At 51.7% G+C, this 20,598-nt stretch overlaps 2 protein-coding genes and 1 non-coding gene across 5 annotated transcripts in view; all 3 read right to left on the reverse strand.

Moving 5' to 3' along the window:
- Nucleotides 1–5,017: 5,017 nt before the first annotated feature.
- LOC112242433 lies at nucleotides 5,018–7,067 on the reverse strand. Of its 3 annotated transcripts, none has more exons than XR_006081670.1 (3): nucleotides 6,927–7,067; nucleotides 5,415–6,538; nucleotides 5,018–5,061 (listed from the first exon to the last, which is right to left on the reverse strand). It is a non-coding gene; the product is annotated as an uncharacterized LOC112242433 (transcript). The 3 variants fall into 3 exon arrangements; XR_006081669.1 differs by lacking the exon at nucleotides 5,018–5,061 and adding an exon at nucleotides 5,073–5,095 and having other exon boundaries at nucleotides 5,391–6,538; XR_006081671.1 differs by lacking the exon at nucleotides 5,018–5,061 and having other exon boundaries at nucleotides 5,298–5,449; nucleotides 5,502–6,538.
- A 7-nt stretch (nucleotides 7,068–7,074) lies between these two features.
- LOC121843590 (SH3 and multiple ankyrin repeat domains protein 1-like) lies at nucleotides 7,075–11,878 on the reverse strand. The gene is made up of 3 exons (XM_042313318.1): nucleotides 10,663–11,878; nucleotides 9,874–9,879; nucleotides 7,075–7,822 (listed from the first exon to the last, which is right to left on the reverse strand). Exons 1-3 carry the CDS (start codon nucleotides 11,760–11,762, stop codon nucleotides 7,180–7,182), a joined length of 1,749 nt encoding a protein of 582 aa, XP_042169252.1. The 5' UTR covers nucleotides 11,763–11,878; the 3' UTR covers nucleotides 7,075–7,179.
- Nucleotides 11,879–11,905: 27 nt separating this feature from the next.
- LOC112259251 (SH3 and multiple ankyrin repeat domains protein 1-like) overlaps nucleotides 11,906–20,598 on the reverse strand; it is a gene marked incomplete at its 5' end in the record, with an annotated part of 30,033 nt that continues 21,340 nt past the window's right edge. The window contains 3 exons of the mRNA XM_042313317.1: nucleotides 11,906–14,227; nucleotides 19,484–19,592; nucleotides 19,962–20,080. Coding sequence (XP_042169251.1) covers nucleotides 11,907–14,227; nucleotides 19,484–19,592; nucleotides 19,962–20,080 — 2,549 coding nt within the window. The remainder of the gene's footprint in view (nucleotides 14,228–19,483; nucleotides 19,593–19,961; nucleotides 20,081–20,598) is intronic.

Genomic DNA, 20,598 nt, shown 5'->3' on the forward strand with positions numbered 1-20,598 from the left:
GATGTGTTTTAGGACTCAAATGTGGTGTTTAGTAGTAAATGGAGATAATGGAAGAGCCCTTAATTTTAGTGATGGAGAAAAGAGATGTCCAACTGATAACATATTAAGCTGAAAGGACCCAATCCAACTAAATGCAAGGTGAAAATAGGTCAATAGTATAATTCCTGTGAAAATGACAAATCAGGGATATTTAACCTTTCCTTGCTCAGGGACCCCCTCCCAGGCAAACGGGTGACCCAGGGACCCCATCGCACATTCATTTTTTTTTAACGTCTTAACAGGTGATTGACAATGGAAAGGTGAAGTAATCAACATTTAAAAATAGATTTGGTAGATAATTTGTCATTATTTTGAACTCCCCACATAATTGGAAGAGGAAGTGTAAACTCTAACACAGCCTATTACCTAGAAAGGTCATTTAAACACTTTCGCTAAGAACAACTGTTTAGCTGGTTAAACAAAGGTTTGCCATGTGTTGCCAAAAATGTATGTCCAAGTCAAGAAAGCTTTCCAGCAGCACACGCCACACTGGAAACTTATACACGTGTGCTGTTTCAAAGCCTATGTCAGACACTGGTGTAATTATTGGCTTCAATGAGTGTCATTTGCTCTATATTAGGAGTTGATTAATAAAGTTGACGTAATTATAAAGATATTCTCTCCACTGTAGGTATGTAATTCAAAATGTTTATTCTGTTATTGATAGCGATATAACGATGTAAAAATCACATTTTGCTTTGGGGGTTTTGCAGACCCCCGGTTGAATAGCCCTGACATAAATTCATGTTTAAATGAGTAGATAAACAATGAAATATCAAATAAAATACTACTTTAATGATCCATAATGACTTGAAATGTACAAAATAGAAACAAATTTGATGTGAATAATTATATGCATCTATTTCACAATACCATTTGTCTTGTGGCCATTTCCAGGGCACAATAGCTACATCTTGATCTGCATAAAATAATGTGAATAATGACAATGTAGTGAATCTAACTTTGGCTTCCACACAGTGAGGTTTAAAGTGATACGTATAGTCACAGCTTTATACACAGACGCTGCCTCAAAGTGAGAGGAAGCTTGGATGGCAGAGTAATTCTTGCATAAAAATATATTTAGGCTAGATTCAACCCAGAACACAGAATATCCTCGTTATAGCGCAATTGACATTGTGAGGTCATTTCCAATTGAGCCGACAAATGCAGTGTTTACTGTGAATGCAGTCTCTGGGAATGCGGGAACATTGTCTTTAAATGCCAATCGTGCTATAACGCGGGTCTTCCACCCTCGGATTGAATCTAGGCCTCAATGTCAATCTGAAGCATACATCAGTCAAACCATTTCAAAATATTATACCAAAACAAGAGGGCAAAGTAAATGTGGTTTTATGACTAGAAGCCTTGATATGTAAAGCATTTTGTACATCAAACTAAATAGATATTTTTCTGTATTTTTGGAGGTAACAATATAGTTTTATATTTATATACATTTTAAATGGTTAGACACCATGGTGTCATAGTTTGACCTACAGTCATGAATCTCATGATAACAATTTTATAGGATTATATCGACTAACACTACTGGCAAAATTATGAAAATACATTGCCTAAAATGAAAAGAGCGCCACCTCAGCCATGAAAGGCAGAACGGAGAACTGCACCTTATAACAGTAAGGACGATGATAGTAATGATAATAGTAACAATAATTCTCTTCATATCAATAGCAGTATTCCAGACCCATCTTAAGTTAAAAAATTGTTGTAAGAACAATTGTAGTATTAAAACAGAACATATCTCTCCTCCCACTCATTTGGGCCTCAGTTTATGTTCTCATGCTTCTGTAGAAAGAGTTTTTGGAAGGAGTGGGGGGATTGGGTGGGAAAGAGGAAGATTTGGCAGTTTGTTTCTCTTTCCCTCCCCCTCCTTTTCAGTCTCAATCCCTTGCACAGAGAACTTTAGAACAGTTGAAAAGCAGTTGCTTCAATGCTTCGAAAGTCTTTCGTATAAATGGAGTCAATCTTCAATGAGATACTGATTATGTCACGTATTCCCTCCATCTCTGAAATCACAGTCCCTTTTAGTATCAGATACATCTTGGATCCAAACAAATATATTTAAGGTGTCCCATTAATTCTAACACAAACACAGAGAGAGAGAGAATGTGTATATGTGTGTACATGAGCATTTGTAAGTGTGTATTTCTGTATGTGCCAGTATAGTGATCTGTGTATTGAGAGAGAGGGTGTACATGTCTGTGTGTTTATTTCTATGCTGTTGGTCTGGGCACTTATTTTTGCTACAGATTTGTAATACAGTGACCAGTCTGTATATAATATGCCATTATAAGACTTAAGATGATAAAGAAGCTATAGAGAAATATAATGTGTTTACAGGTCCTTATCGAAGGGCCTTCAGTGAGCATGGAGCCGTCCCATTAGTGAGGTAAAAACAGACAACCAATCACACACAGTCATACTGACAGGTTTCCTCCAGTCACAGCCACTACAGTCAAGTGAGGATTTACCCATCAAGCTCTTTCCAACAGGGGACAAGTCATATCATTCAGTCCAACAGGTAGGGGCTCCGCTGATGACACACTGACCCCTACTAGAGGTGCTCCACCTACGACATTACCCAAGACATGCATGTAGGCTGCCACCTTGTCTCATTCATGCCCATATTCTGAACTACAGAATATGGACATGAATATTCATCCCAATAACTCGCTCCAGCAATGACATTCACTCAGACAAAGAGCTCTTAACATTTCTATTCACTCACACAGGGTTTCATTGACTGCACTCCACTAACTGTAAGGGGAGTCTCTACTGGAACTGAACACATCTGAACAAACAGCCAGCTATGGAGCCAACAACAGTCAAGCTAGACAGCTACTGTACCTAATCCTTACCCTAGGGTAGAGAGGAGGAGCTAGACAGCTAACTAACCCTAGGGTAGAGAGGAGGAGCTAGACAGCTAACTAACCCTAGGGTAGAGAGGAGGAGCTAGACAGCTAACTAACCCTAGGGTAGACAGGAGGAGCTAGACAGCTAACTAACCCTAGGGTAGAGAGGAGGAGCTAGACAGCTAACTAACCCTAGGGTAGAGAGGAGGAGCTAGACAGCTAACTAACCCTAGGGTAGAGAGGAGGAGCTAGACAGCTAACTAACCCTAGGGTAGAGAGGAGGAGCTAGACAGCTAACTAACCCTAGGGTAGAGAGGAGGAGCTAGACAGCTAACTAACCCTAGGGTAGAGAGAAGGAGCTAGACAGCTAACTAACCCTAGGGTAGAGAGGAGGAGCTAGACAGCTAACTAACCCTAGGGTAGAGAGTAGGAGCTAGACAGCTAACTAACCCTAGGGTAGAGAGGAGGAGCTACACAGCTAACTAACCCTAGGGTAGAGAGGAGGAGCTAGACAGCTAACTAACCCTAGGGTAGAGAGGAGGAGCTACACAGCTAACTAACCCTAGGGTAGAGAGGAGGAGCTAGACAGCTAACTAACCCCAGGGTAGAGAGGAGGAGCTACAGCTACCTAACCCTAGGGTAGAAAGGAAGAGCTACCTAACCCCAACCCTAGGGTAGAGAGGAGGAACTACAGCTACCAAACCCTAACCCTTGAGTAGAGAGGAGGAGCTACCTAACCCTAACCCTTGGGTAGAGAGGAGGAGCTACCTAACCCTAACCCTTGGGTAGAGAGGAGGAGCTACCTAACCCTAGGGTAGAGAGGAGGAACTACAGCTACCTAACCCTTGGGTAGAGAGGAGGAACTACAGCTACCTAACCCTTGGGTAGAGAGGAGGAACTACAGCTACCTAACCCTAGGGTAGAGAGGAGGAGCTAGACAGCTAACTAACCCTAGGGTAGAGAGGAGGAGCTAGACAGCTAACTAACCCTAGGGTAGAGAGAAGGAGCTAGACAGCTAACTAACCCTAGGGTAGAGAGGAGGAGCTAGACAGCTAACTAACCCTAGGGTAGAGAGTAGGAGCTAGACAGCTAACTAACCCTAGGGTAGAGAGGAGGAGCTACACAGCTAACTAACCCTAGGGTAGAGAGGAGGAGCTAGACAGCTAACTAACCCTAGGGTAGAGAGGAGGAGCTACACAGCTAACTAACCCTAGGGTAGAGAGGAGGAGCTAGACAGCTAACTAACCCCAGGGTAGAGAGGAGGAGCTACAGCTACCTAACCCTAGGGTAGAAAGGAAGAGCTACCTAACCCCAACCCTAGGGTAGAGAGGAGGAACTACAGCTACCAAACCCTAACCCTTGAGTAGAGAGGAGGAGCTACCTAACCCTAACCCTTGGGTAGAGAGGAGGAGCTACCTAACCCTAACCCTTGGGTAGAGAGGAGGAGCTACCTAACCCTAGGGTAGAGAGGAGGAACTACAGCTACCTAACCCTAACCCTTGGGTAGAGAGGAGGAACTACAGCTACCTAACCCTTGGGTAGAGAGGAGGAACTACAGCTACCTAACCCTAGGGTAGAGAGGAGGAGCTAGACAGCTAACTAACCCTAGGGTAGAGAGGAGGAGCTACCTAACCCTAACCCTTGGGTAGAGAGGAGGAGCTACCTAACCCTAACCCTTGGGTAGAGAGGAGGAGCTACCTAACCCTAGGGTAGAGAGGAGGAACTACAGCTACCTAACCCTAACCCTTGGGTAGAGAGGAGGAACTACAGCTACCTAACCCTTGGGTAGAGAGGAGGAACTACAGCTACCTAACCCTAGGGTAGAGAGGAGGAGCTACCTAACCCTAACCTTTGGGTAGAGAGGAGGAGCTACCTAACCCCAGGGTAGAGAGGAGGAACTACAGCTACCTAACCCTAGGGTAGAGAGGAAGAGCTACCTAACCCTAGGGTAGAGAGAAGGAGCTACCTAACCCTTGGGTAGAGAGGAGGAGATACTTAACCCTAACCCTTGGGTAGAGAGGAGGAGCTAACTAACCCTTGGGTAGAGAGGAGGAGCTACCTAACCCTAGGGTAGAGAGGAGGAGCTACCTAACCCTAACCCTTGGGTAGAGAGGAGGAGCTACCTAACCCTTGGGTAGAGAGGAGGAGCTACCTAACCCTAGGGTAGAGAGGAGGAGCTACCTAACCTAACCCTTGGGTAGAGAGGAGGAGCTACCTAACCCTAGGGTAGAGAGGAGGAGCTACCTAACCCTAGGGTAGAGAGGAGGAGCTACCTAACCCTAACCCTAACCCTAGGGTAGAGAGGATGAGTTACCTAACCCTAACCCCAGGTAGAGAGGAGGAGCTACCTAACCCTAACCCTAGGGTAGAGAGGAGGAGCTACCTAACCCTAGGGTAGAGAGGAGGAGCTACCTAACCCTAGGGTAGAGAGGAGGAGCTACCTAACCCTAGGGTAGAGAGGAGGAGCTGCCTAACCCTAACCCTAGGGTAAAGAGGAGGAGCTACCTAACCCTAGGGTAGAGAGGAGGAGCTACCTAACCCTAGGGTAGAGAGGAGGAGCTACCTAACCCTAGGGTAAAGAGGAGGGGCTACCTAACCCTAACCCTAGGGTAGAGAGGAGGAGCTACCTAACCATAGGGTAAAGAGGAGGGGCTACCTAACCCTAGGGTAGAGAGGAGGAGCTACCTAACCCTAGGGTAGAGAGGAGGTACTTCCTAATCCTAGGGTAGAGAGGAGGAGCTACCTAATCCTAGGGTAGAGAGGAGGAGCTACCTAACCCTAGGGTAGAGAGGAGGAGCTACCTAACCCTAGGGTAGATAGGAGGAGCTACCTAACCCTAGGGTAGAGAGGAGGAGCTACCTAACCCTAACCCTAGGGTAGAGACGAGGAGCTACCTAACCCTAGAGTAGAGACGAGGAGCTACCTAACCCTAGCCCTAGGGTAGAGAGGAGGAGCTACCTAACCCTAGGGTAGAGGAGGAGCTACCTAACCCTAGGGTAGAGAGGAGGAGCTACCTAACCCTAGGGTAGAGAGGAGGAACTACAGCTACCCAGAGAAGACAGGTGGAGAAAGCTCTAACTAGTGTTAATAATGAGGACAATCCTCATTCTCTCTTACCCCAACAACACTATGAACTGCTCAGATGAAAAAGATAAACAACATTTGATTGTTTCTCTCAATATTTTGGGCTAAGTTTTGTCACTATTTTACTCCTATTGTTATTTGTTGCCTCAATGTACATTCAGTCATTCCATCCTCATAGTGTTTGTGTGTGTGTGTTGACATTAGAGTCAGTGCTTGTGTGTGTTACTGTATTTGTGTGCATGCGAGTGTATCTGTGTGAGTCAGCTACCAGGCCCTGAGTACCAGGCATTGGTCAGCCCTTGTTCCATCCTTCATTTCCCCTCGCTTTTCCTGATCGGTCCTCCCTCTAGGTGAAATCAGGTTCTCTGCTTTTGTTGTGTGAATCCCTCATGGATAGCAGCAGTTGTGGCCTCTCTCTCTCCTGTTCCCTCACTGACTCCATCCCCCCTCCTTTCTCTTTCTGTTTGTCTTCTCAGCTCCGACTCCCATCATCCCTTCTTCCTCGTGGTGACAGAGCAGAAATGGGAAAAGGAGAACTGGAGAGCCTTGGGAAAGAAAAGAGAGATTAAAGTCATGTTTTTTTGTTTGTTTGAGCCAGACGCTTTAACAAGAGTAAGAGCTGCCCCAGTGCCATACTATCTGAATAACACATTCATTCATGTTGAGCCTGATTTCAATTCAAGAGATGAGAGAGACAGGAGAGAGACAAGCGAGAGAGGGGAGAGACAGGAGAGAGACAAGAGAGAGAGGACAGAGACAAGAGAGAGAGGACAGAGACAAGAGTGACAGAGGAGATAGAGGACAGAGATAGGAGAGGGGGATAGGCAGAGGTTTACAACCTGGTATAGGATTTGTTTTATCTTTGTTTATTTTACAAGACAGGCCTATCTCTGTACTCTTATCCTCTCAGCCATCCATCGCTCTTCCCCTTACCTGTCAGTCACTCTCTTCAGAGCGCGGGCGATGTTCATGCGCTGTCCGACACGCGTCACCCCCAGGTCCAGATAGTCCTCCTTGGTGAGGGAGGGCAGGTGACTGCCGTCGATCTCGTTGTCCAGGAAATGCTCCCTGTGCTCGCCCAGGTTCAGGTATCCCAGCCAATCAGCCACGTCGTATTTGGTCCAATAAGGCAGTGGCTTGGAGGCAAAGGGCTTGGAGGGGGATGGGGGAGGGAGGTGGGGGTAGCTCAGGCAGGGGGAGCGGGGAGAGGGTGCAGGGGAGGGGATGAGCTACCAGATAAAAAGTGTGTGGGGGAGAGGGAGCGAGACACCAACAGGGAGGCGTTTGGGGGAGGAGGGGCGCCAGAGGGGGCGAAGAGAGGAGGGGAAGGGGAGAAGTAGGGGTCCCCCATGTGGTTAGCGGGTGAGGGCGGGGTCATAGAGCCGCGGAGCTCGTAGAGGCTGCTGTAGAGGGGTGTGGTGGGGAGGAGGGGGAGGGAGGAGGGGCGGGGGGGACCCAGTTTGGGCCTCTCGGAGGGGGAGATGAGGGGACTGGGGGCTCTCCTACGCTGCAGGTGGTGGGACTCTGCCTTCCTGGACTCTCTACTTGGAATGAACTGGAACTCCAGGGCTTTGGTGCGATACACAGGCCGGTGTTTAGGGGAGGTGGGATAAGGGGAGTAGGTGGGGGAGGACAGGGGGAGTGGGAGCGTGGAGGGGGGCTGTACGGCAGCCACAGGGGGCTGGGGGACGGGGGGACGGTTCCAGTTTGGGTACTGGGAGGAAGGGGTGGGGGACAGGGACAGGGCGGGCTGGGAGTGGTGGATAGGGGAGGGGGACAGGGAACGAACTGAGGGGGGGCTCAGGGCCGAGGCGGAGTCTTCTGAAAACCTAGGGACAGAAAAGAAGGAATGACAATGACACATACGGTACCTACGGTACATAGAGGGGCTCTTCATAACATATTACCCAACCTCACCACCACTATTCATAACACATTACCCAACCTCACCACCACTATTCATAACCTGCTACCCAACCTCACCATCACTATTCATAACACATTACCCAACCTCACCACCACTATTCATAACCTGCTACCTAACCTCACCACCACTATTCATAACACATTACCCAACCTCACCACCACTATTCATAACACATTACCCAACCTCACCACCACTATTCATAACACATTACCCAACCTCACCACCACTATTCATAACCTGCTACCCAACCTCACCATCACTATTCATAACACATTACCCAACCTCACCACCACTATTCATAACCTGCTACCTAACCTCACCACCACTATTCATAACACATTACCCAACCTCACCACCACTATTCATAACACATTACCCAACCTCACCACCACTATTCATAACACATTACCCAACCTCACCACCACTATTCATAACCTGCTACCCAACCTCACCACCCCTATTCATAACACATTACCCAACCTCACCACCACTATTCATAACACATTACCCAACCTCACCACCACTATTCATAACACATTACCCAACCTCACCACCACTATTCATAACACATTACCCAACCTCACCACCACTATTCATAACCTGCTACCCAACCTCACCACCCCTATTCATAACACATTACCCAACCTCACCACCACTATTCATAACACATTACCCAACCTCACCACCACTATTCATAACACATTACCCAACCTCACCACCACTATTCATAACACATTACCCAACCTCACCATCACTATTCATAACACATTACCCAACCTCACCATCACTATTCATAACACATTACCCAACCTCACCACCACTATTCATAACCTGCTACCCAACCTCACCATCACTATTCATAACACATTACCCAACCTCACCACCACTATTCATAACCTGCTACCTAACCTCACCACCACTATTCATAACACATTACCCAACCTCACCACCACTATTCATAACACATTACCCAACCTCACCACCACTATTCATAACACATTACCCAACCTCACCACCACTATTCATAACCTGCTACCCAACCTCACCATCACTATTCATAACACATTACCCAACCTCACCACCACTATTCATAACCTGCTACCTAACCTCACCACCACTATTCATAACACATTACCCAACCTCACCACCACTATTCATAACCTGCTACCTAACCTCACCACCACTATTCATAACACATTACCCAACCTCACCACCACTATTCATAACACATTACCCAACCTCACCATCACTATTCATAACACATTACCCAACCTCACCACCACTATTCATAACCTGCTACCCAACCTCACCATCACTATTCATAACACATTACCCAACCTCACCACCACTATTCATAACACATTACCCAACCTCACCACCACTATTCATAACACATTACCCAACCTCACCACCACTATTCATAACACATTACCCAACCTCACCACCACTATTCATAACACATTACCCAACCTCACCACCACTATTCATAACACATTACCCAACCTCACCACCACTATTCATAACACATTACCCAACCTCACCACCACTATTCATAACCTGCTACCCAACCTCACCACCACTATTCATAACACATTACCCAACCTCACCACCACTATTCATAACACATTACCCAACCTCACCACCACTATTCATAACCCGTTACCCAACCTCACCACCACTATTCATAACACATTACCCAACCTCACCACCACTATTCATAACCCGTTACCCAACCTCACCACCACTATTCACTAGTAGCCTACACCTGAAGACGGACATTGTTAGATTGGCTAGCAATATGAGGCTCAGGATGTTAACAGCAGCTAATTGCTATTAAAGTTGTGCTGAGTAGACAGGAACTTGCTTTTCTTTTCTCTGGCTGTTGAAACACAGGCAGTAAATTGAAGAAAGGGGAAATGTTTTATGTGTGTGAGAAAGGAGGAGTGTAATTACCTGTTTCTGGTGGAGGAGAGACATAAAGCAGACGGAGACAAAAGCATGGGACATAAAAATGGGGAAGAATTGACATAGTAAAACACTCACTCGCTCACTCACTCACTCGCTCGCTCACTCACTCACTCACTCACTCACTCACTCACTCACTCACTCACTCACTCACTCACTCACTCACTCACTCACTCACTCACTCACTCACTCACTCACCACTCGCTCGCTCGCTCGCCCGCCCCCGCTCGCTCACTCACTCACTCACTCACTCACTCACTCACCACTCACTCACTCACTCACTCACTCACTCACCCACCACTCACTCACTCACTCACTCACTCACTCACTCACTCACTCACTCACTCACTCACTCACCACTCGCTCACTAACTCACTCACTCACTCACTCACTCACTCACCACTCACTCACTCACTCACTCACTCACTCATTCACTCACTCACTCACCCATTCCCACAAAATACACAAGTAGCACCAGGACAAGAGATCGCTGTGTGATTGATGTTTACAACACAGGAGGTTGGTGGGACCTTAATTGGGGAGGAAGGGCTCGTGATAACGGCTGGAGCGGAATCAGTGAGATGGTATCAAACACTCCATTTCAGACATTATTATGAGCCATCCTCTCCTCAGCAGCCTCCACTGATGTACAAGTAAAACATGCAGGCCTTTGTACGGAAATCTATGGTCTACTGAAGATAATATAACTGTAGTAATTGTACCTGTATCAACACACACAACCTCACCAAATATCCTCTAACATATCATAGCGAGTACCTGTGTCTACTTAGTGATCTCTGGCTCCCTCTCTGCTGCAGTTTGTTGCTGAGCTCATTGATGATGCTGGCCTTCATGCTGGATATGGGGGGGTACAGCCTCCGGCCCTCCAGGTAGGTCCCCTGGTCCCCTACTAACTGACCCTCTGACCCCCACAGAGGCTTCATCTCAGGGGTCCGGGGCCGGTCAAAGTAGGGTGATGTGGGACGCCCCAAATTCTGTGTCATCCCATAACCCTCCCGTCCTCCATCGTCCTCCTCCTCTCCTTCCTCGCCCTCCTCCTCCTCTTCCTCTTCCTCCCTCCGTCTGTGTGACTGGAAGGAGGGCGGGGCGGTACCGGTCTCTCTGCGTAGTTCGGCCGCACGCCCCCCCTCCCTGAACCTGCCTGATTTGGGGTAGGTGGAGACGGCGGCTGTGGCGTTGTGCATGTCAAACGTCTGTCCGTCCAGGTAGCTCATGTACGACTCCAGGAGGTCTGCTCCTCCCGCCCTGTCTCCCTCCCCTCCTCCTCCTCCCTCCCTCCCTCTCTCCAGCCTCTCTTCCAGCCTCTCTCTGGCTCCTCCGCTCATGGCCAGGATGTTGTCCAGGTGGTGGTCACTGCTGCTGCGGCTGTCCAGCTCCTCTATCCCAGAGTCCACCACCGTCTCCTGGGACTCCCCTGCCTTGGCTGTGGGGTGAGGGTGGTGCTCCCCTATCCTGCGGCCGGCCGCTGTAGAACCAGAGGGGGCTGTGTGTGTCCTGTCCTGGTGGGGCTGGACTGAGGTCCTCGTGGTGGTGGCAGCAGTGGTGGTGGTGGTGGTGGTGGTACAGGGAGCGGTGGAGGTCAGGGCTGCAGAGCCCCGGAAGGGGCCAGAGGAGGCTGCGGTGGAGGAGATGGGAGGGGGACCACGGTAGGATGGGGAACCTGCAATGGAGTGGGGAGGAGGGGTGGGGGACGAGCTCCTATGGATGGTGGAGGGGCGACCCTGGGTGGGGGAGGAGCGACCCTGGGTGGGGGAGAAGCGACCTTGGGGGAGGAGGAGTGGGGGAGGAACGCCCATGGGAAGGAGAGGAGCGCCCGGTGTGCGTGCTGTTGTTGAGAGGTGGTGAGAGTGGGTCATGGCAAGGGAGGGTCTGTGAAAGGAGCTGGGTGGGGGTGGGGGGAGACAGAGGGGGAGGCGGGGGTCCTGTGGGCTGGAGGCTGGAGGGTGAGGGTGGAGGAAGGGGGTTGGGTGATGTCTGAGTGGGGGAGTTTCCTGACTGGGTCAGGTTGGCCACCTCACTGTCATAGGAGGTAAGGCTGGAGGTGGTAGAGTCCCCCGCCTGTGGGGAGGGTAGGGGGTGTGGGCCGGGAACCCACTGATAAACATGTCTTTTGGAGGGGGTGGTGGGGGAGGAGGGGGAGGTGGTGGGGGCTGCAGCTGGCGGGAGGCCAGGTTGTTGATAATGGCACGGTGTGTGTAACCTGACATTCCACCCCGGTCAAAGCTGTTGGCAAACTCCAGCGGAGGGGGCAGTGGGTCAGCAAACACAAACTCATCATCCACATCCACAGAGGGGGCAGGGGGCGGCAGAACCATGAGGCCACTGCCCCCGGAACCCCCTCCCCCCTGAGGGTGAGACGGGGCGGCTGTAGCGGGGGGAGATGGAGGGGTGAGAGACAGGATGTAGCCTGCCTCACTCTCCATCCTCAGAAACGAGGCCTGGCGAGGCTGCTGGGACGACAGCTGAGGGGGCTGCTGGGTAGGGGCTGTCTGCTGCCTCATGTACCCCTCTCTGTCCCGCTCCCTCTCTCTCGACCTCTCCCTCTCTCTCGACCTCTCCCTCTGTCTTTCCTCCCTGTAGGAGGGTTGGTAGTGCTGGGACTGGTAGTGATGTGTGTGGACTGTTTTGTCCTCAGAGAAGCGCACCCTCAGCCCCTCTCTGGCCCCGCCACCCTCCCTCTCCCGCTCCCCTCCTCCCCCCTCCTCGCCCCAGCCTGCACCCCTGAGGATCCTGGGGGAAGGGGGTCGGCTGGTGGAGGAGGTGGTGGCGGCTAGGGATGAGGAGGTGACCAGATAGGAGGAGCTGGAGGAATGGGTGGCTGAGGAAGCCGGTGTGGGGGAGGTGGCCTGGGAGGGGAATGTCACCACACTGGACATCTGTCGTACAAACTGGTGCTCGGTCCCTCTCTCCCTCCTCATCCTGCCATCGTCCTTCAGGGCCCGCTCCCTGGCAGCCAGGGCCAGACCCAGGGGGGACGAGGGGTCCAGGACCTTTCCTGTCAGGGGGTGGATGAAGGTGGTGCCAGAGGGGACCTGCTGCCGGCTTGACGCCCCGTAGAAGTCAGCCGGAACAGACTTGGGCTGGTAGTCTGGTGCCGGGGAGGAGTACTCTGGCAGGCCGAAGGCAGGGGGCATGCTGCGGGTGTGGTGGATGAAGGTGTCCCCAGAGAACATGCCCTCGTCGATGGACTTGGAGGGCCGGAGGCGTGGGGGGGGGGCACCGGACTGGGGGCTGAACTGCTGCTGCTGAGAGGTCTGTGTCCTGCCTGCCCCCCCCCCTCCTCCTCCTCCCCCTGGCCCCACCTCCTCCTCAGCAGACATGAAGATGGAGGCGCTCTTCCTGCGGGCCTCATGGAAGCGTTCCCTGTCCCGGCGGGCTGCGCCCACGATGGCCGCCCCAAACTGGCTGGTGAAGTCACTATCCTGGCCTCGGAGGGAAGGTGGTGGAGGAGCCGGGATGGAGGGAGGAGCAGGGGGTGGTGGGGCTGGGGTGGAAGGGGGTCCGTGGGGGGGTTGGGTTCTGTCGGTCTCCCCTGGGGGGGTGGGCTCAGCCTCCACACTGCTGCCCTGACTGCTGCGGCCACTGCCACTGCTGATGGAGGGGGCCTTGACTATGATTGTGGGGATGGGGATGGAGCTCTTCTCCACTGGGGCCTTGCCCCCCAGCGTGCCCTGGCCAGCCCGCAGGTCGTCCACCTTGGACTGCTTTACCAGAGGGCCCTTCCCTCTCCGCGCCCCCCCTCCTTTAGGTACTCCCTCTCCAGCCCCCCCAGCCGCACTGCGGTCTGCCCTCTGCGGCTGGCTCTGGGTGGTCTGCTGCTGCTGGGGCATCACTGTGGCACTGCCTGAAGGTGGGGCGGCGTTACTGTAGCCCCTCCTTAGACCTGCAGCCTTGCCCCCCCCCACTCCTCCTCCCCCTCCTGATCCAACAGGCTCCCCTGGGTAGCCCCCTTTCCTAGAGGCAGTCCTGCTCTGAGCGGCGTGGGCGGGGGCATTAGAGTACTGGTGCGTGTGGTCCACCCCTCCTTCTCCAGCGCCGGTACTGGGCCCCCCTGCCCTTTCACGGCCCCCGTGGGTGAAGTGCACAGACTGAGAGTAGAGCTGGTAGTGGGCTGCTGTGGAGGTGGACTGGGACACGGCCACAGAGGGCTGCTGGGAAGACTTGCCCCCTCTCCAGCCCAGTGGTGGGGCGGAAGAGAAGGGGGGGTCTGGCGGGGCGGTGGTGGGGGGCGGGGGGATGTCATCTGGGCCAGGAACCGAGAGACTTCGGGCAAACTTCATGGCCGGAGGATTGAGATGGGACTTCTCCTCTTCAGTCACCCCTGCAGTTCACCACAGACAGAGATACAAGAGAGGGATGAAAAGGACTGATGAGAGAGACTGGGGTATAGGGATGGAGGATAGACACAGAACAGAGTGATCAGATGGGTGAGGGACTGAGGTATAGGGATGGAGGATAGACACAGAGCAGAGTGATCAGATGGGTGAGGGACTGAGGTATAGGGATGGAGGATAGACAGAGAGCAGAGTGATCAGATGGGTGAGGGACTGAGGTATAGGATTGGAGGATAGACACAGAACAGAGTGATCAGATGGGTGAGGGACTGAGGTATAGGGATGGAGGATAGAGACAGAACAGAGTGATCAGATGGGTGAGGGACTGAGGTATAGGGATGGAGGATAGACACAGAGCAGAGTGATCAGATGGGTGAGGGACTGAGGTATAGGATTGGAGGATAGACACAGAACAGAGTGATCAGATGGGTGAGGGACTGAGGTATAGGGATGGAGGATAGAGACAGAACAGAGTGATCAGATGGGTGAGGGACTGAGGTATAGGGATGGAGGATAGAGACAGAACAGAGTGATCAGATGGGTGAGGGACTGAGGTATAGGGATGGAGGATAGAGACAGAACAGAGTGATCAGATGGGTGAGGGACTGAGGTATAGGGATGGAGGATAGACACAGAGCAGAGTGATCAGATGGGTGAGGGACTGAGGTATAGGATTGGAGGATAGACACAGAACAGAGTGATCAGATGGGTGAGGGACTGAGGTATAGGGATGGAGGATAGACAGAGCAGAGTGATCAGATGGGTGAGAGACGGGGTAGAGGGATGGAGGATAGACACAGAGCAGAGTGATCAGATGGGTGAGAGACGGGGTAGAGGGATGGAGGATAGGCACAGAGCAGAGTGATCAGATGGGTGAGCGACAGGGGTAGAGGGATGGAGGATAGACACAGAGCAGAGTGATCAGATGGGTGAGGGACGGGGTAGAGGGATGGAGGATAGGCACAGAGCAGAGTGATCAGATGGGTGAGCGACGGGGTAGAGGGATGGAGGATAGAGACAGAGCAGAGTGATCAGATGGGTGAGAGACGGGGTAGAGGGATGGAGGATAGGCACAGAGCAGAGTGATCAGATGGGTGAGAGACGGGGTAGAGGGATGGAGGATAGAGACAGAGCAGAGTGATCAGATGGGTGAGAGACGGGGTAGAGGGATGGAGGATAGGCACAGAGCAGAGTGATCAGATGGGTGAGAGACGGGGTAGAGGGATGGAGGATAGGCACAGAGCAGAGTGATCAGATGGGTGAGCGACGGGGTAGAGGGATGGAGGATAGACAGAGCAGAGTGATCAGATGGGTGAGGGACGGGGTAGAGGGATGGAGGATAGAGACAGAGCAGAGTGATCAGATGGGTGAGCGACGGGGTAGAGGGATGGAGGATAGACACAGAGCAGAGTGATCAGATGGGTGAGCGACGGGGTAGAGGGATGGAGGATAGAGACAGAGCAGAGTGATCAGATGGGTGAGCGACGGGGTAGAGGGATGGAGGATAGACACAGAGCAGAGTGATCAGATGGGTGAGAGACTGAGGTATAGGGATGGAGGATAGACACAGAGCAGAGTGATCAGATGGGTGAGGGACTGAGGTATAGGGATGGAGGATAGACAGAGCAGAGTGATCAGATGGGTGAGAGACGGGGTAGAGGGATGGAGGATAGACACAGAGCAGAGTGATCAGATGGGTGAGAGACGGGGTAGAGGGATGGAGGATAGGCACAGAGCAGAGTGATCAGATGGGTGAGCGACGGGGTAGAGGGATGGAGGATAGACACAGAGCAGAGTGATCAGATGGGTGAGGGACGGGGTAGAGGGATGGAGGATAGGCACAGAGCAGAGTGATCAGATGGGTGAGCGACGGGGTAGAGGGATGGAGGATAGACACAGAGCAGAGTGATCAGATGGGTGAGAGACGGGGTAGAGGGATGGAGGATAGGCACAGAGCAGAGTGATCAGATGGGTGAGAGACGGGGTAGAGGGATGGAGGATAGGCACAGAGCAGAGTGATCAGATGGGTGAGAGACGGGGTAGAGGGATGGAGGATAGGCACAGAGCAGAGTGATCAGATGGGTGAGGGACGGGGTAGAGGGATGGAGGATAGGCACAGAGCAGAGTGATCAGATGGGTGAGCGACGGGGTAGAGGGATGGAGGATAGAGACAGAGCAGAGTGATCAGATGGGTGAGCGACGGGGTAGAGGGATGGAGGATAGACACAGAGCAGAGTGATCAGATGGGTGAGAGACTGAGGTATAGGGATGGAGGATAGACACAGAGCAGAGTGATCAGATGGGTGAGGGACTGGGGTAGAGGGATGGAGGATAGGCACAGAGCAGAGTGATCAGATGGGTGAGCGACGGGGTAGAGGGATGGAGGATAGACAGAGCAGAGTGATCAGATGGGTGAGGGACGGGGTAGAGGGATGGAGGATAGGCACAGAGCAGAGTGATCAGATGGGTGAGCGACGGGGTAGAGGGATGGAGGATAGAGACAGAGCAGAGTGATCAGATGGGTGAGCGACGGGGTAGAGGGATGGAGGATAGACACAGAGCAGAGTGATCAGATGGGTGAGAGACTGAGGTATAGGGATGGAGGATAGACACAGAGCAGAGTGATCAGATGGGTGAGGGACTGGGGTAGAGGGATGGAGGATAGACACAGAACAGAGTGATCAGATGGGTGAGGGACTGGGGTAGAGGGATGGAGGATAGACACAGAGCAGAGTGATCAGATGGGTGAGGGACTGGGGTAGAGGGATGGAGGATAGAGACAGAACAGAGTGATCAGATGGGTGAGGGACTGGGGTAGAGGGATGGAGGATAGACACAGAGCAGAGTGATCAGATGGGTGAGGGACTGGGGTAGAGGGATGGAGGATAGACACAGAACAGAGTGATCAGATGGGTGAGGGACTGGGGTAGAGGGATGGAGGATAGACACAGAGCAGAGTGATCAGATGGGTGAGGGACGGGTAGAGGGATGGAGGATAGACACAGAGCAGAGTGATCAGATGGGTGAGGGACGGGTAGAGGGATGGAGGATAGACACAGAGCAGAGTGATCAGATGGGTGAGGGACTGGGGTAGAGGGATGGAGGATAGACACAGAGCAGAGTGATCAGATGGGTGAGAGACGGGGTAGAGGGATGGAGGATAGACACAGAGCAGAGTGATCAGATGGGTGAGGGACTGGGGTAGAGGGATGGAGGATAGACACAGAGCAGAGTGATCAGATGGGTGAGGGACTGGGGTAGAGGGATGGAGGATAGACACAGAGCAGAGTGATCAGATGGGTGAGGGACGGGGTAGAGGGATGGAGGATAGACACAGAGCAGAGTGATCAGATGGGTGAGAGACTGGGGTAGAGGGATGGAGGATAGGCACAGAGCAGAGTGATCAGATGGGTGAGAGACGGGGTAGAGGGATGGAGGATATACACAGAGCAGAGTGATCAGATGGGTGAGGGACTGGGGTAGAGGGATGGAGGATAGACACAGAGCAGAGTGATCAGATGGGTGAGGGACTGGGGTAGAGGGATGGAGGATAGACACAGAGCAGAGTGATCAGATGGGTGAGAGACGGGGTAGAGGGATGGAGGATAGACACAGAGCAGAGTGATCAGATGGGTGAGGGACTGGGGTAGAGGGATGGAGGATAGACACAGAGCAGAGTGATCAGATGGGTGAGGGACTGGGGTAGAGGGATGGAGGATAGACACAGAGCAGAGTGATCAGATGGGTGAGAGACTGGGGTAGAGGGATGGAGGATAGACACAGAGCAGAGTGATCAGATGGGTGAGGGACGGGGTAGAGGGATGGAGGATAGACACAGAGCAGAGTGATCAGATGGGTGAGAGACTGGGGTAGAGGGATGGAGGATAGACACAGAGCAGAGTGATCAGATGGGTGAGGACGGGGTAGAGGGATGGAGGATAGACACAGAGCAGAGTGATCAGATGGGTGAGAGACAGGGTAGAGGGATGGAGGATAGACACAGAGCAGAGTGATCAGATGGGTGAGAGACGGGGTAGAGGGATGGAGGATAGACACAGAGCAGAGTGATCAGATGGGTGAGAGACGGGGTAGAGGGATGGAGGATAGACACAGAACAGAGTGATCAGATGGGTGAGAGACGGGGGTAGAGGGATGGAGGATAGACACAGAGCAGAGTGATCAGATGGGTGAGGGACGGGGTAGAGGGATGGAGGATAGACACAGAGTAGAGTGATCAGATGGGTGAGAGACTGGGGTAGAGGGATGGGGGATAGACACAGAGCAGAGTGATCAGATGGGTGAGGGATGGGGTAGAGGGATGGTACAGAGAAAATACTGCTGAACAAAAGAACAGATGATTAATGTGGGAGGCTGTCTGTCTCTGTAACTGCCTGTCTGTCTAATTGTCAGGCGGTCCTCTCATTCATCTGTAAGTCTGTCTGTCTAATTGTCAGGCGGTCCTCTCATTCATCTGTAAGCCTGTCTGTCTAATTGTCAGGCGGTCCTCTCATTCATCTGTAAGCCTGTCTGTCTAATTGTCAGGCGGTCCTCTCATTCATCTTAAAGCCTGTCTGTCTAATTGTCAGGCGGTCCTCTCATTCATCTTAAAGCCTGTCTGTCTAATTGTCAGGCGGTCCTCTCATTCATCTGTAAGCCTGTCTGTCTAATTGTCAGGCGGTCCTCTCATTCATCTGTAAGTCTGTCTGTCTAATTGTCAGGCGGTCCTCTCATTCATCTGTAAGTCTGTCTGTCTAATTGTCAGGCGGTCCTCTCATTCATCTGTAAGCCTGTCTGTCTAATTGTCAGGCGGTCCTCTCATTCATCTGTAAGCCTGTCTGTCCTCTAGCAGAGATGATGACCAACAATATCATTCTATATGTACTGGTAAAAGTACAGCAACGGTCTTTTGCCAACAGGGTGAGATGTTATACCGCCTTTTACTTGGCGAGTCACAGGAGAAGTCCATCGTCACATTCAACCACAGTTCCAGCTTCTGTGATGAACAGCTCCTAGAAACAGTGTATCAGCCTACAAACATTTTAGTACAGTCCAACACATATAAACTGCTATTCTCCACAGCAGAAGCATACTACAACATGAACCAGGACAGAGACAGAACAGTCAGACTAGAAGCACATGGTATGCTACAGCTGCAGACAGTGTTACAGCACAGGCCTTTAAGAGACTAGAGGACAGACAGACGGACAGGCCGGCCAGAGGGCCTGCCAGACAGACAGCCTCACCGATGGATTTCTGTCGCAGCATACCGTGTGGAGGGGCGTGGCCTGATGAGAAGTGGGCGCGGTCATAGCCCAGCCCGGTCATCCCCATTTCTGACTGGTCGTAATTTGGCTGCACAGCAAGAGAGGGAAGAGGGAGCAGAGGACAATGTTCAGAAAGGATAGAACTTCTATAACAGAATACACTTTGCAGACTGTGGTACTGTAAGTGAATAAAATAGCTTCACTATTCATGAAAGAGTTGTCAATTACTTGTAAAATAGTTCATATCTAGAAGTATAGTAGCTTAGGCGTCAAATCAATCATATTTGTATGGGTGTTGCATCAAGCTAACCCACTGAATGACATTATGTAGCATCTCCTAAAGATGTGGGTGTTACCATAGGAACACTACAGGACAAACTGTTCCTCTCAACCTCATGACAGGTGATCTCACTAGTGAACACGAGCGCCAGCACACGCAACGCCAACACACACACACCTCATTGGCGTAAAAGGAGCCCCGGCTCCTGTCTCTCCTTGCCCCCTGACCCCGCGTCCCTTGCCCCTCATTGGTGCTGATTGTCTGCTGAGCTGCTGCCAGGATCTCATCTAGCTTATCTGAGAGACAGTGAGAAAGAGAGAGTGGTAGAGAGAGAGAAAGACAGAGAGAGAGAGACAGAGAGAGAGATGGAGAGAGAGATGGAGAGAGAGAGACAGAGAGTGAGAGAGACGGAGAGAGAGATAGAGAGACGGAGAGAGAGAGAGAGAGAGATGGAGAGAGAGATGGTGAGAGAGATGGAGAGAGAGAGACAGAGAGTGAGAGAGACGGAGAGAGAGATAGAGAGACGGAGAGAGAGAGAGAGAGAGATGGAGAGAGAGAGACAGAGAGTGAGAGAGACGGAGAGAGAGATAGAGAGACGGAGAGTGAGAGAGACAGAGAGAGAGATGAGAGAGAGAGAGAGAGAGAGAGAGAGAGAGAGAGAGAGGGAGCAAGTGGTATAGAGTTAGAGAAGAGGATGCGACAGAGTGGAGGAGGGAAAGGGCGAGGGGAGAGGGTCAAATCAAACCAACAAACACTCCACCACACATCCACCCACTGAGGGGGAATTTATTGATATGTGAAAAATAAAGCCTGG

Source organism: Oncorhynchus tshawytscha, unplaced genomic scaffold (genome assembly GCF_018296145.1).
Source record: "Oncorhynchus tshawytscha isolate Ot180627B unplaced genomic scaffold, Otsh_v2.0 Un_contig_6862_pilon_pilon, whole genome shotgun sequence".
NCBI lineage: Eukaryota > Metazoa > Chordata > Actinopteri > Salmoniformes > Salmonidae > Oncorhynchus > Oncorhynchus tshawytscha.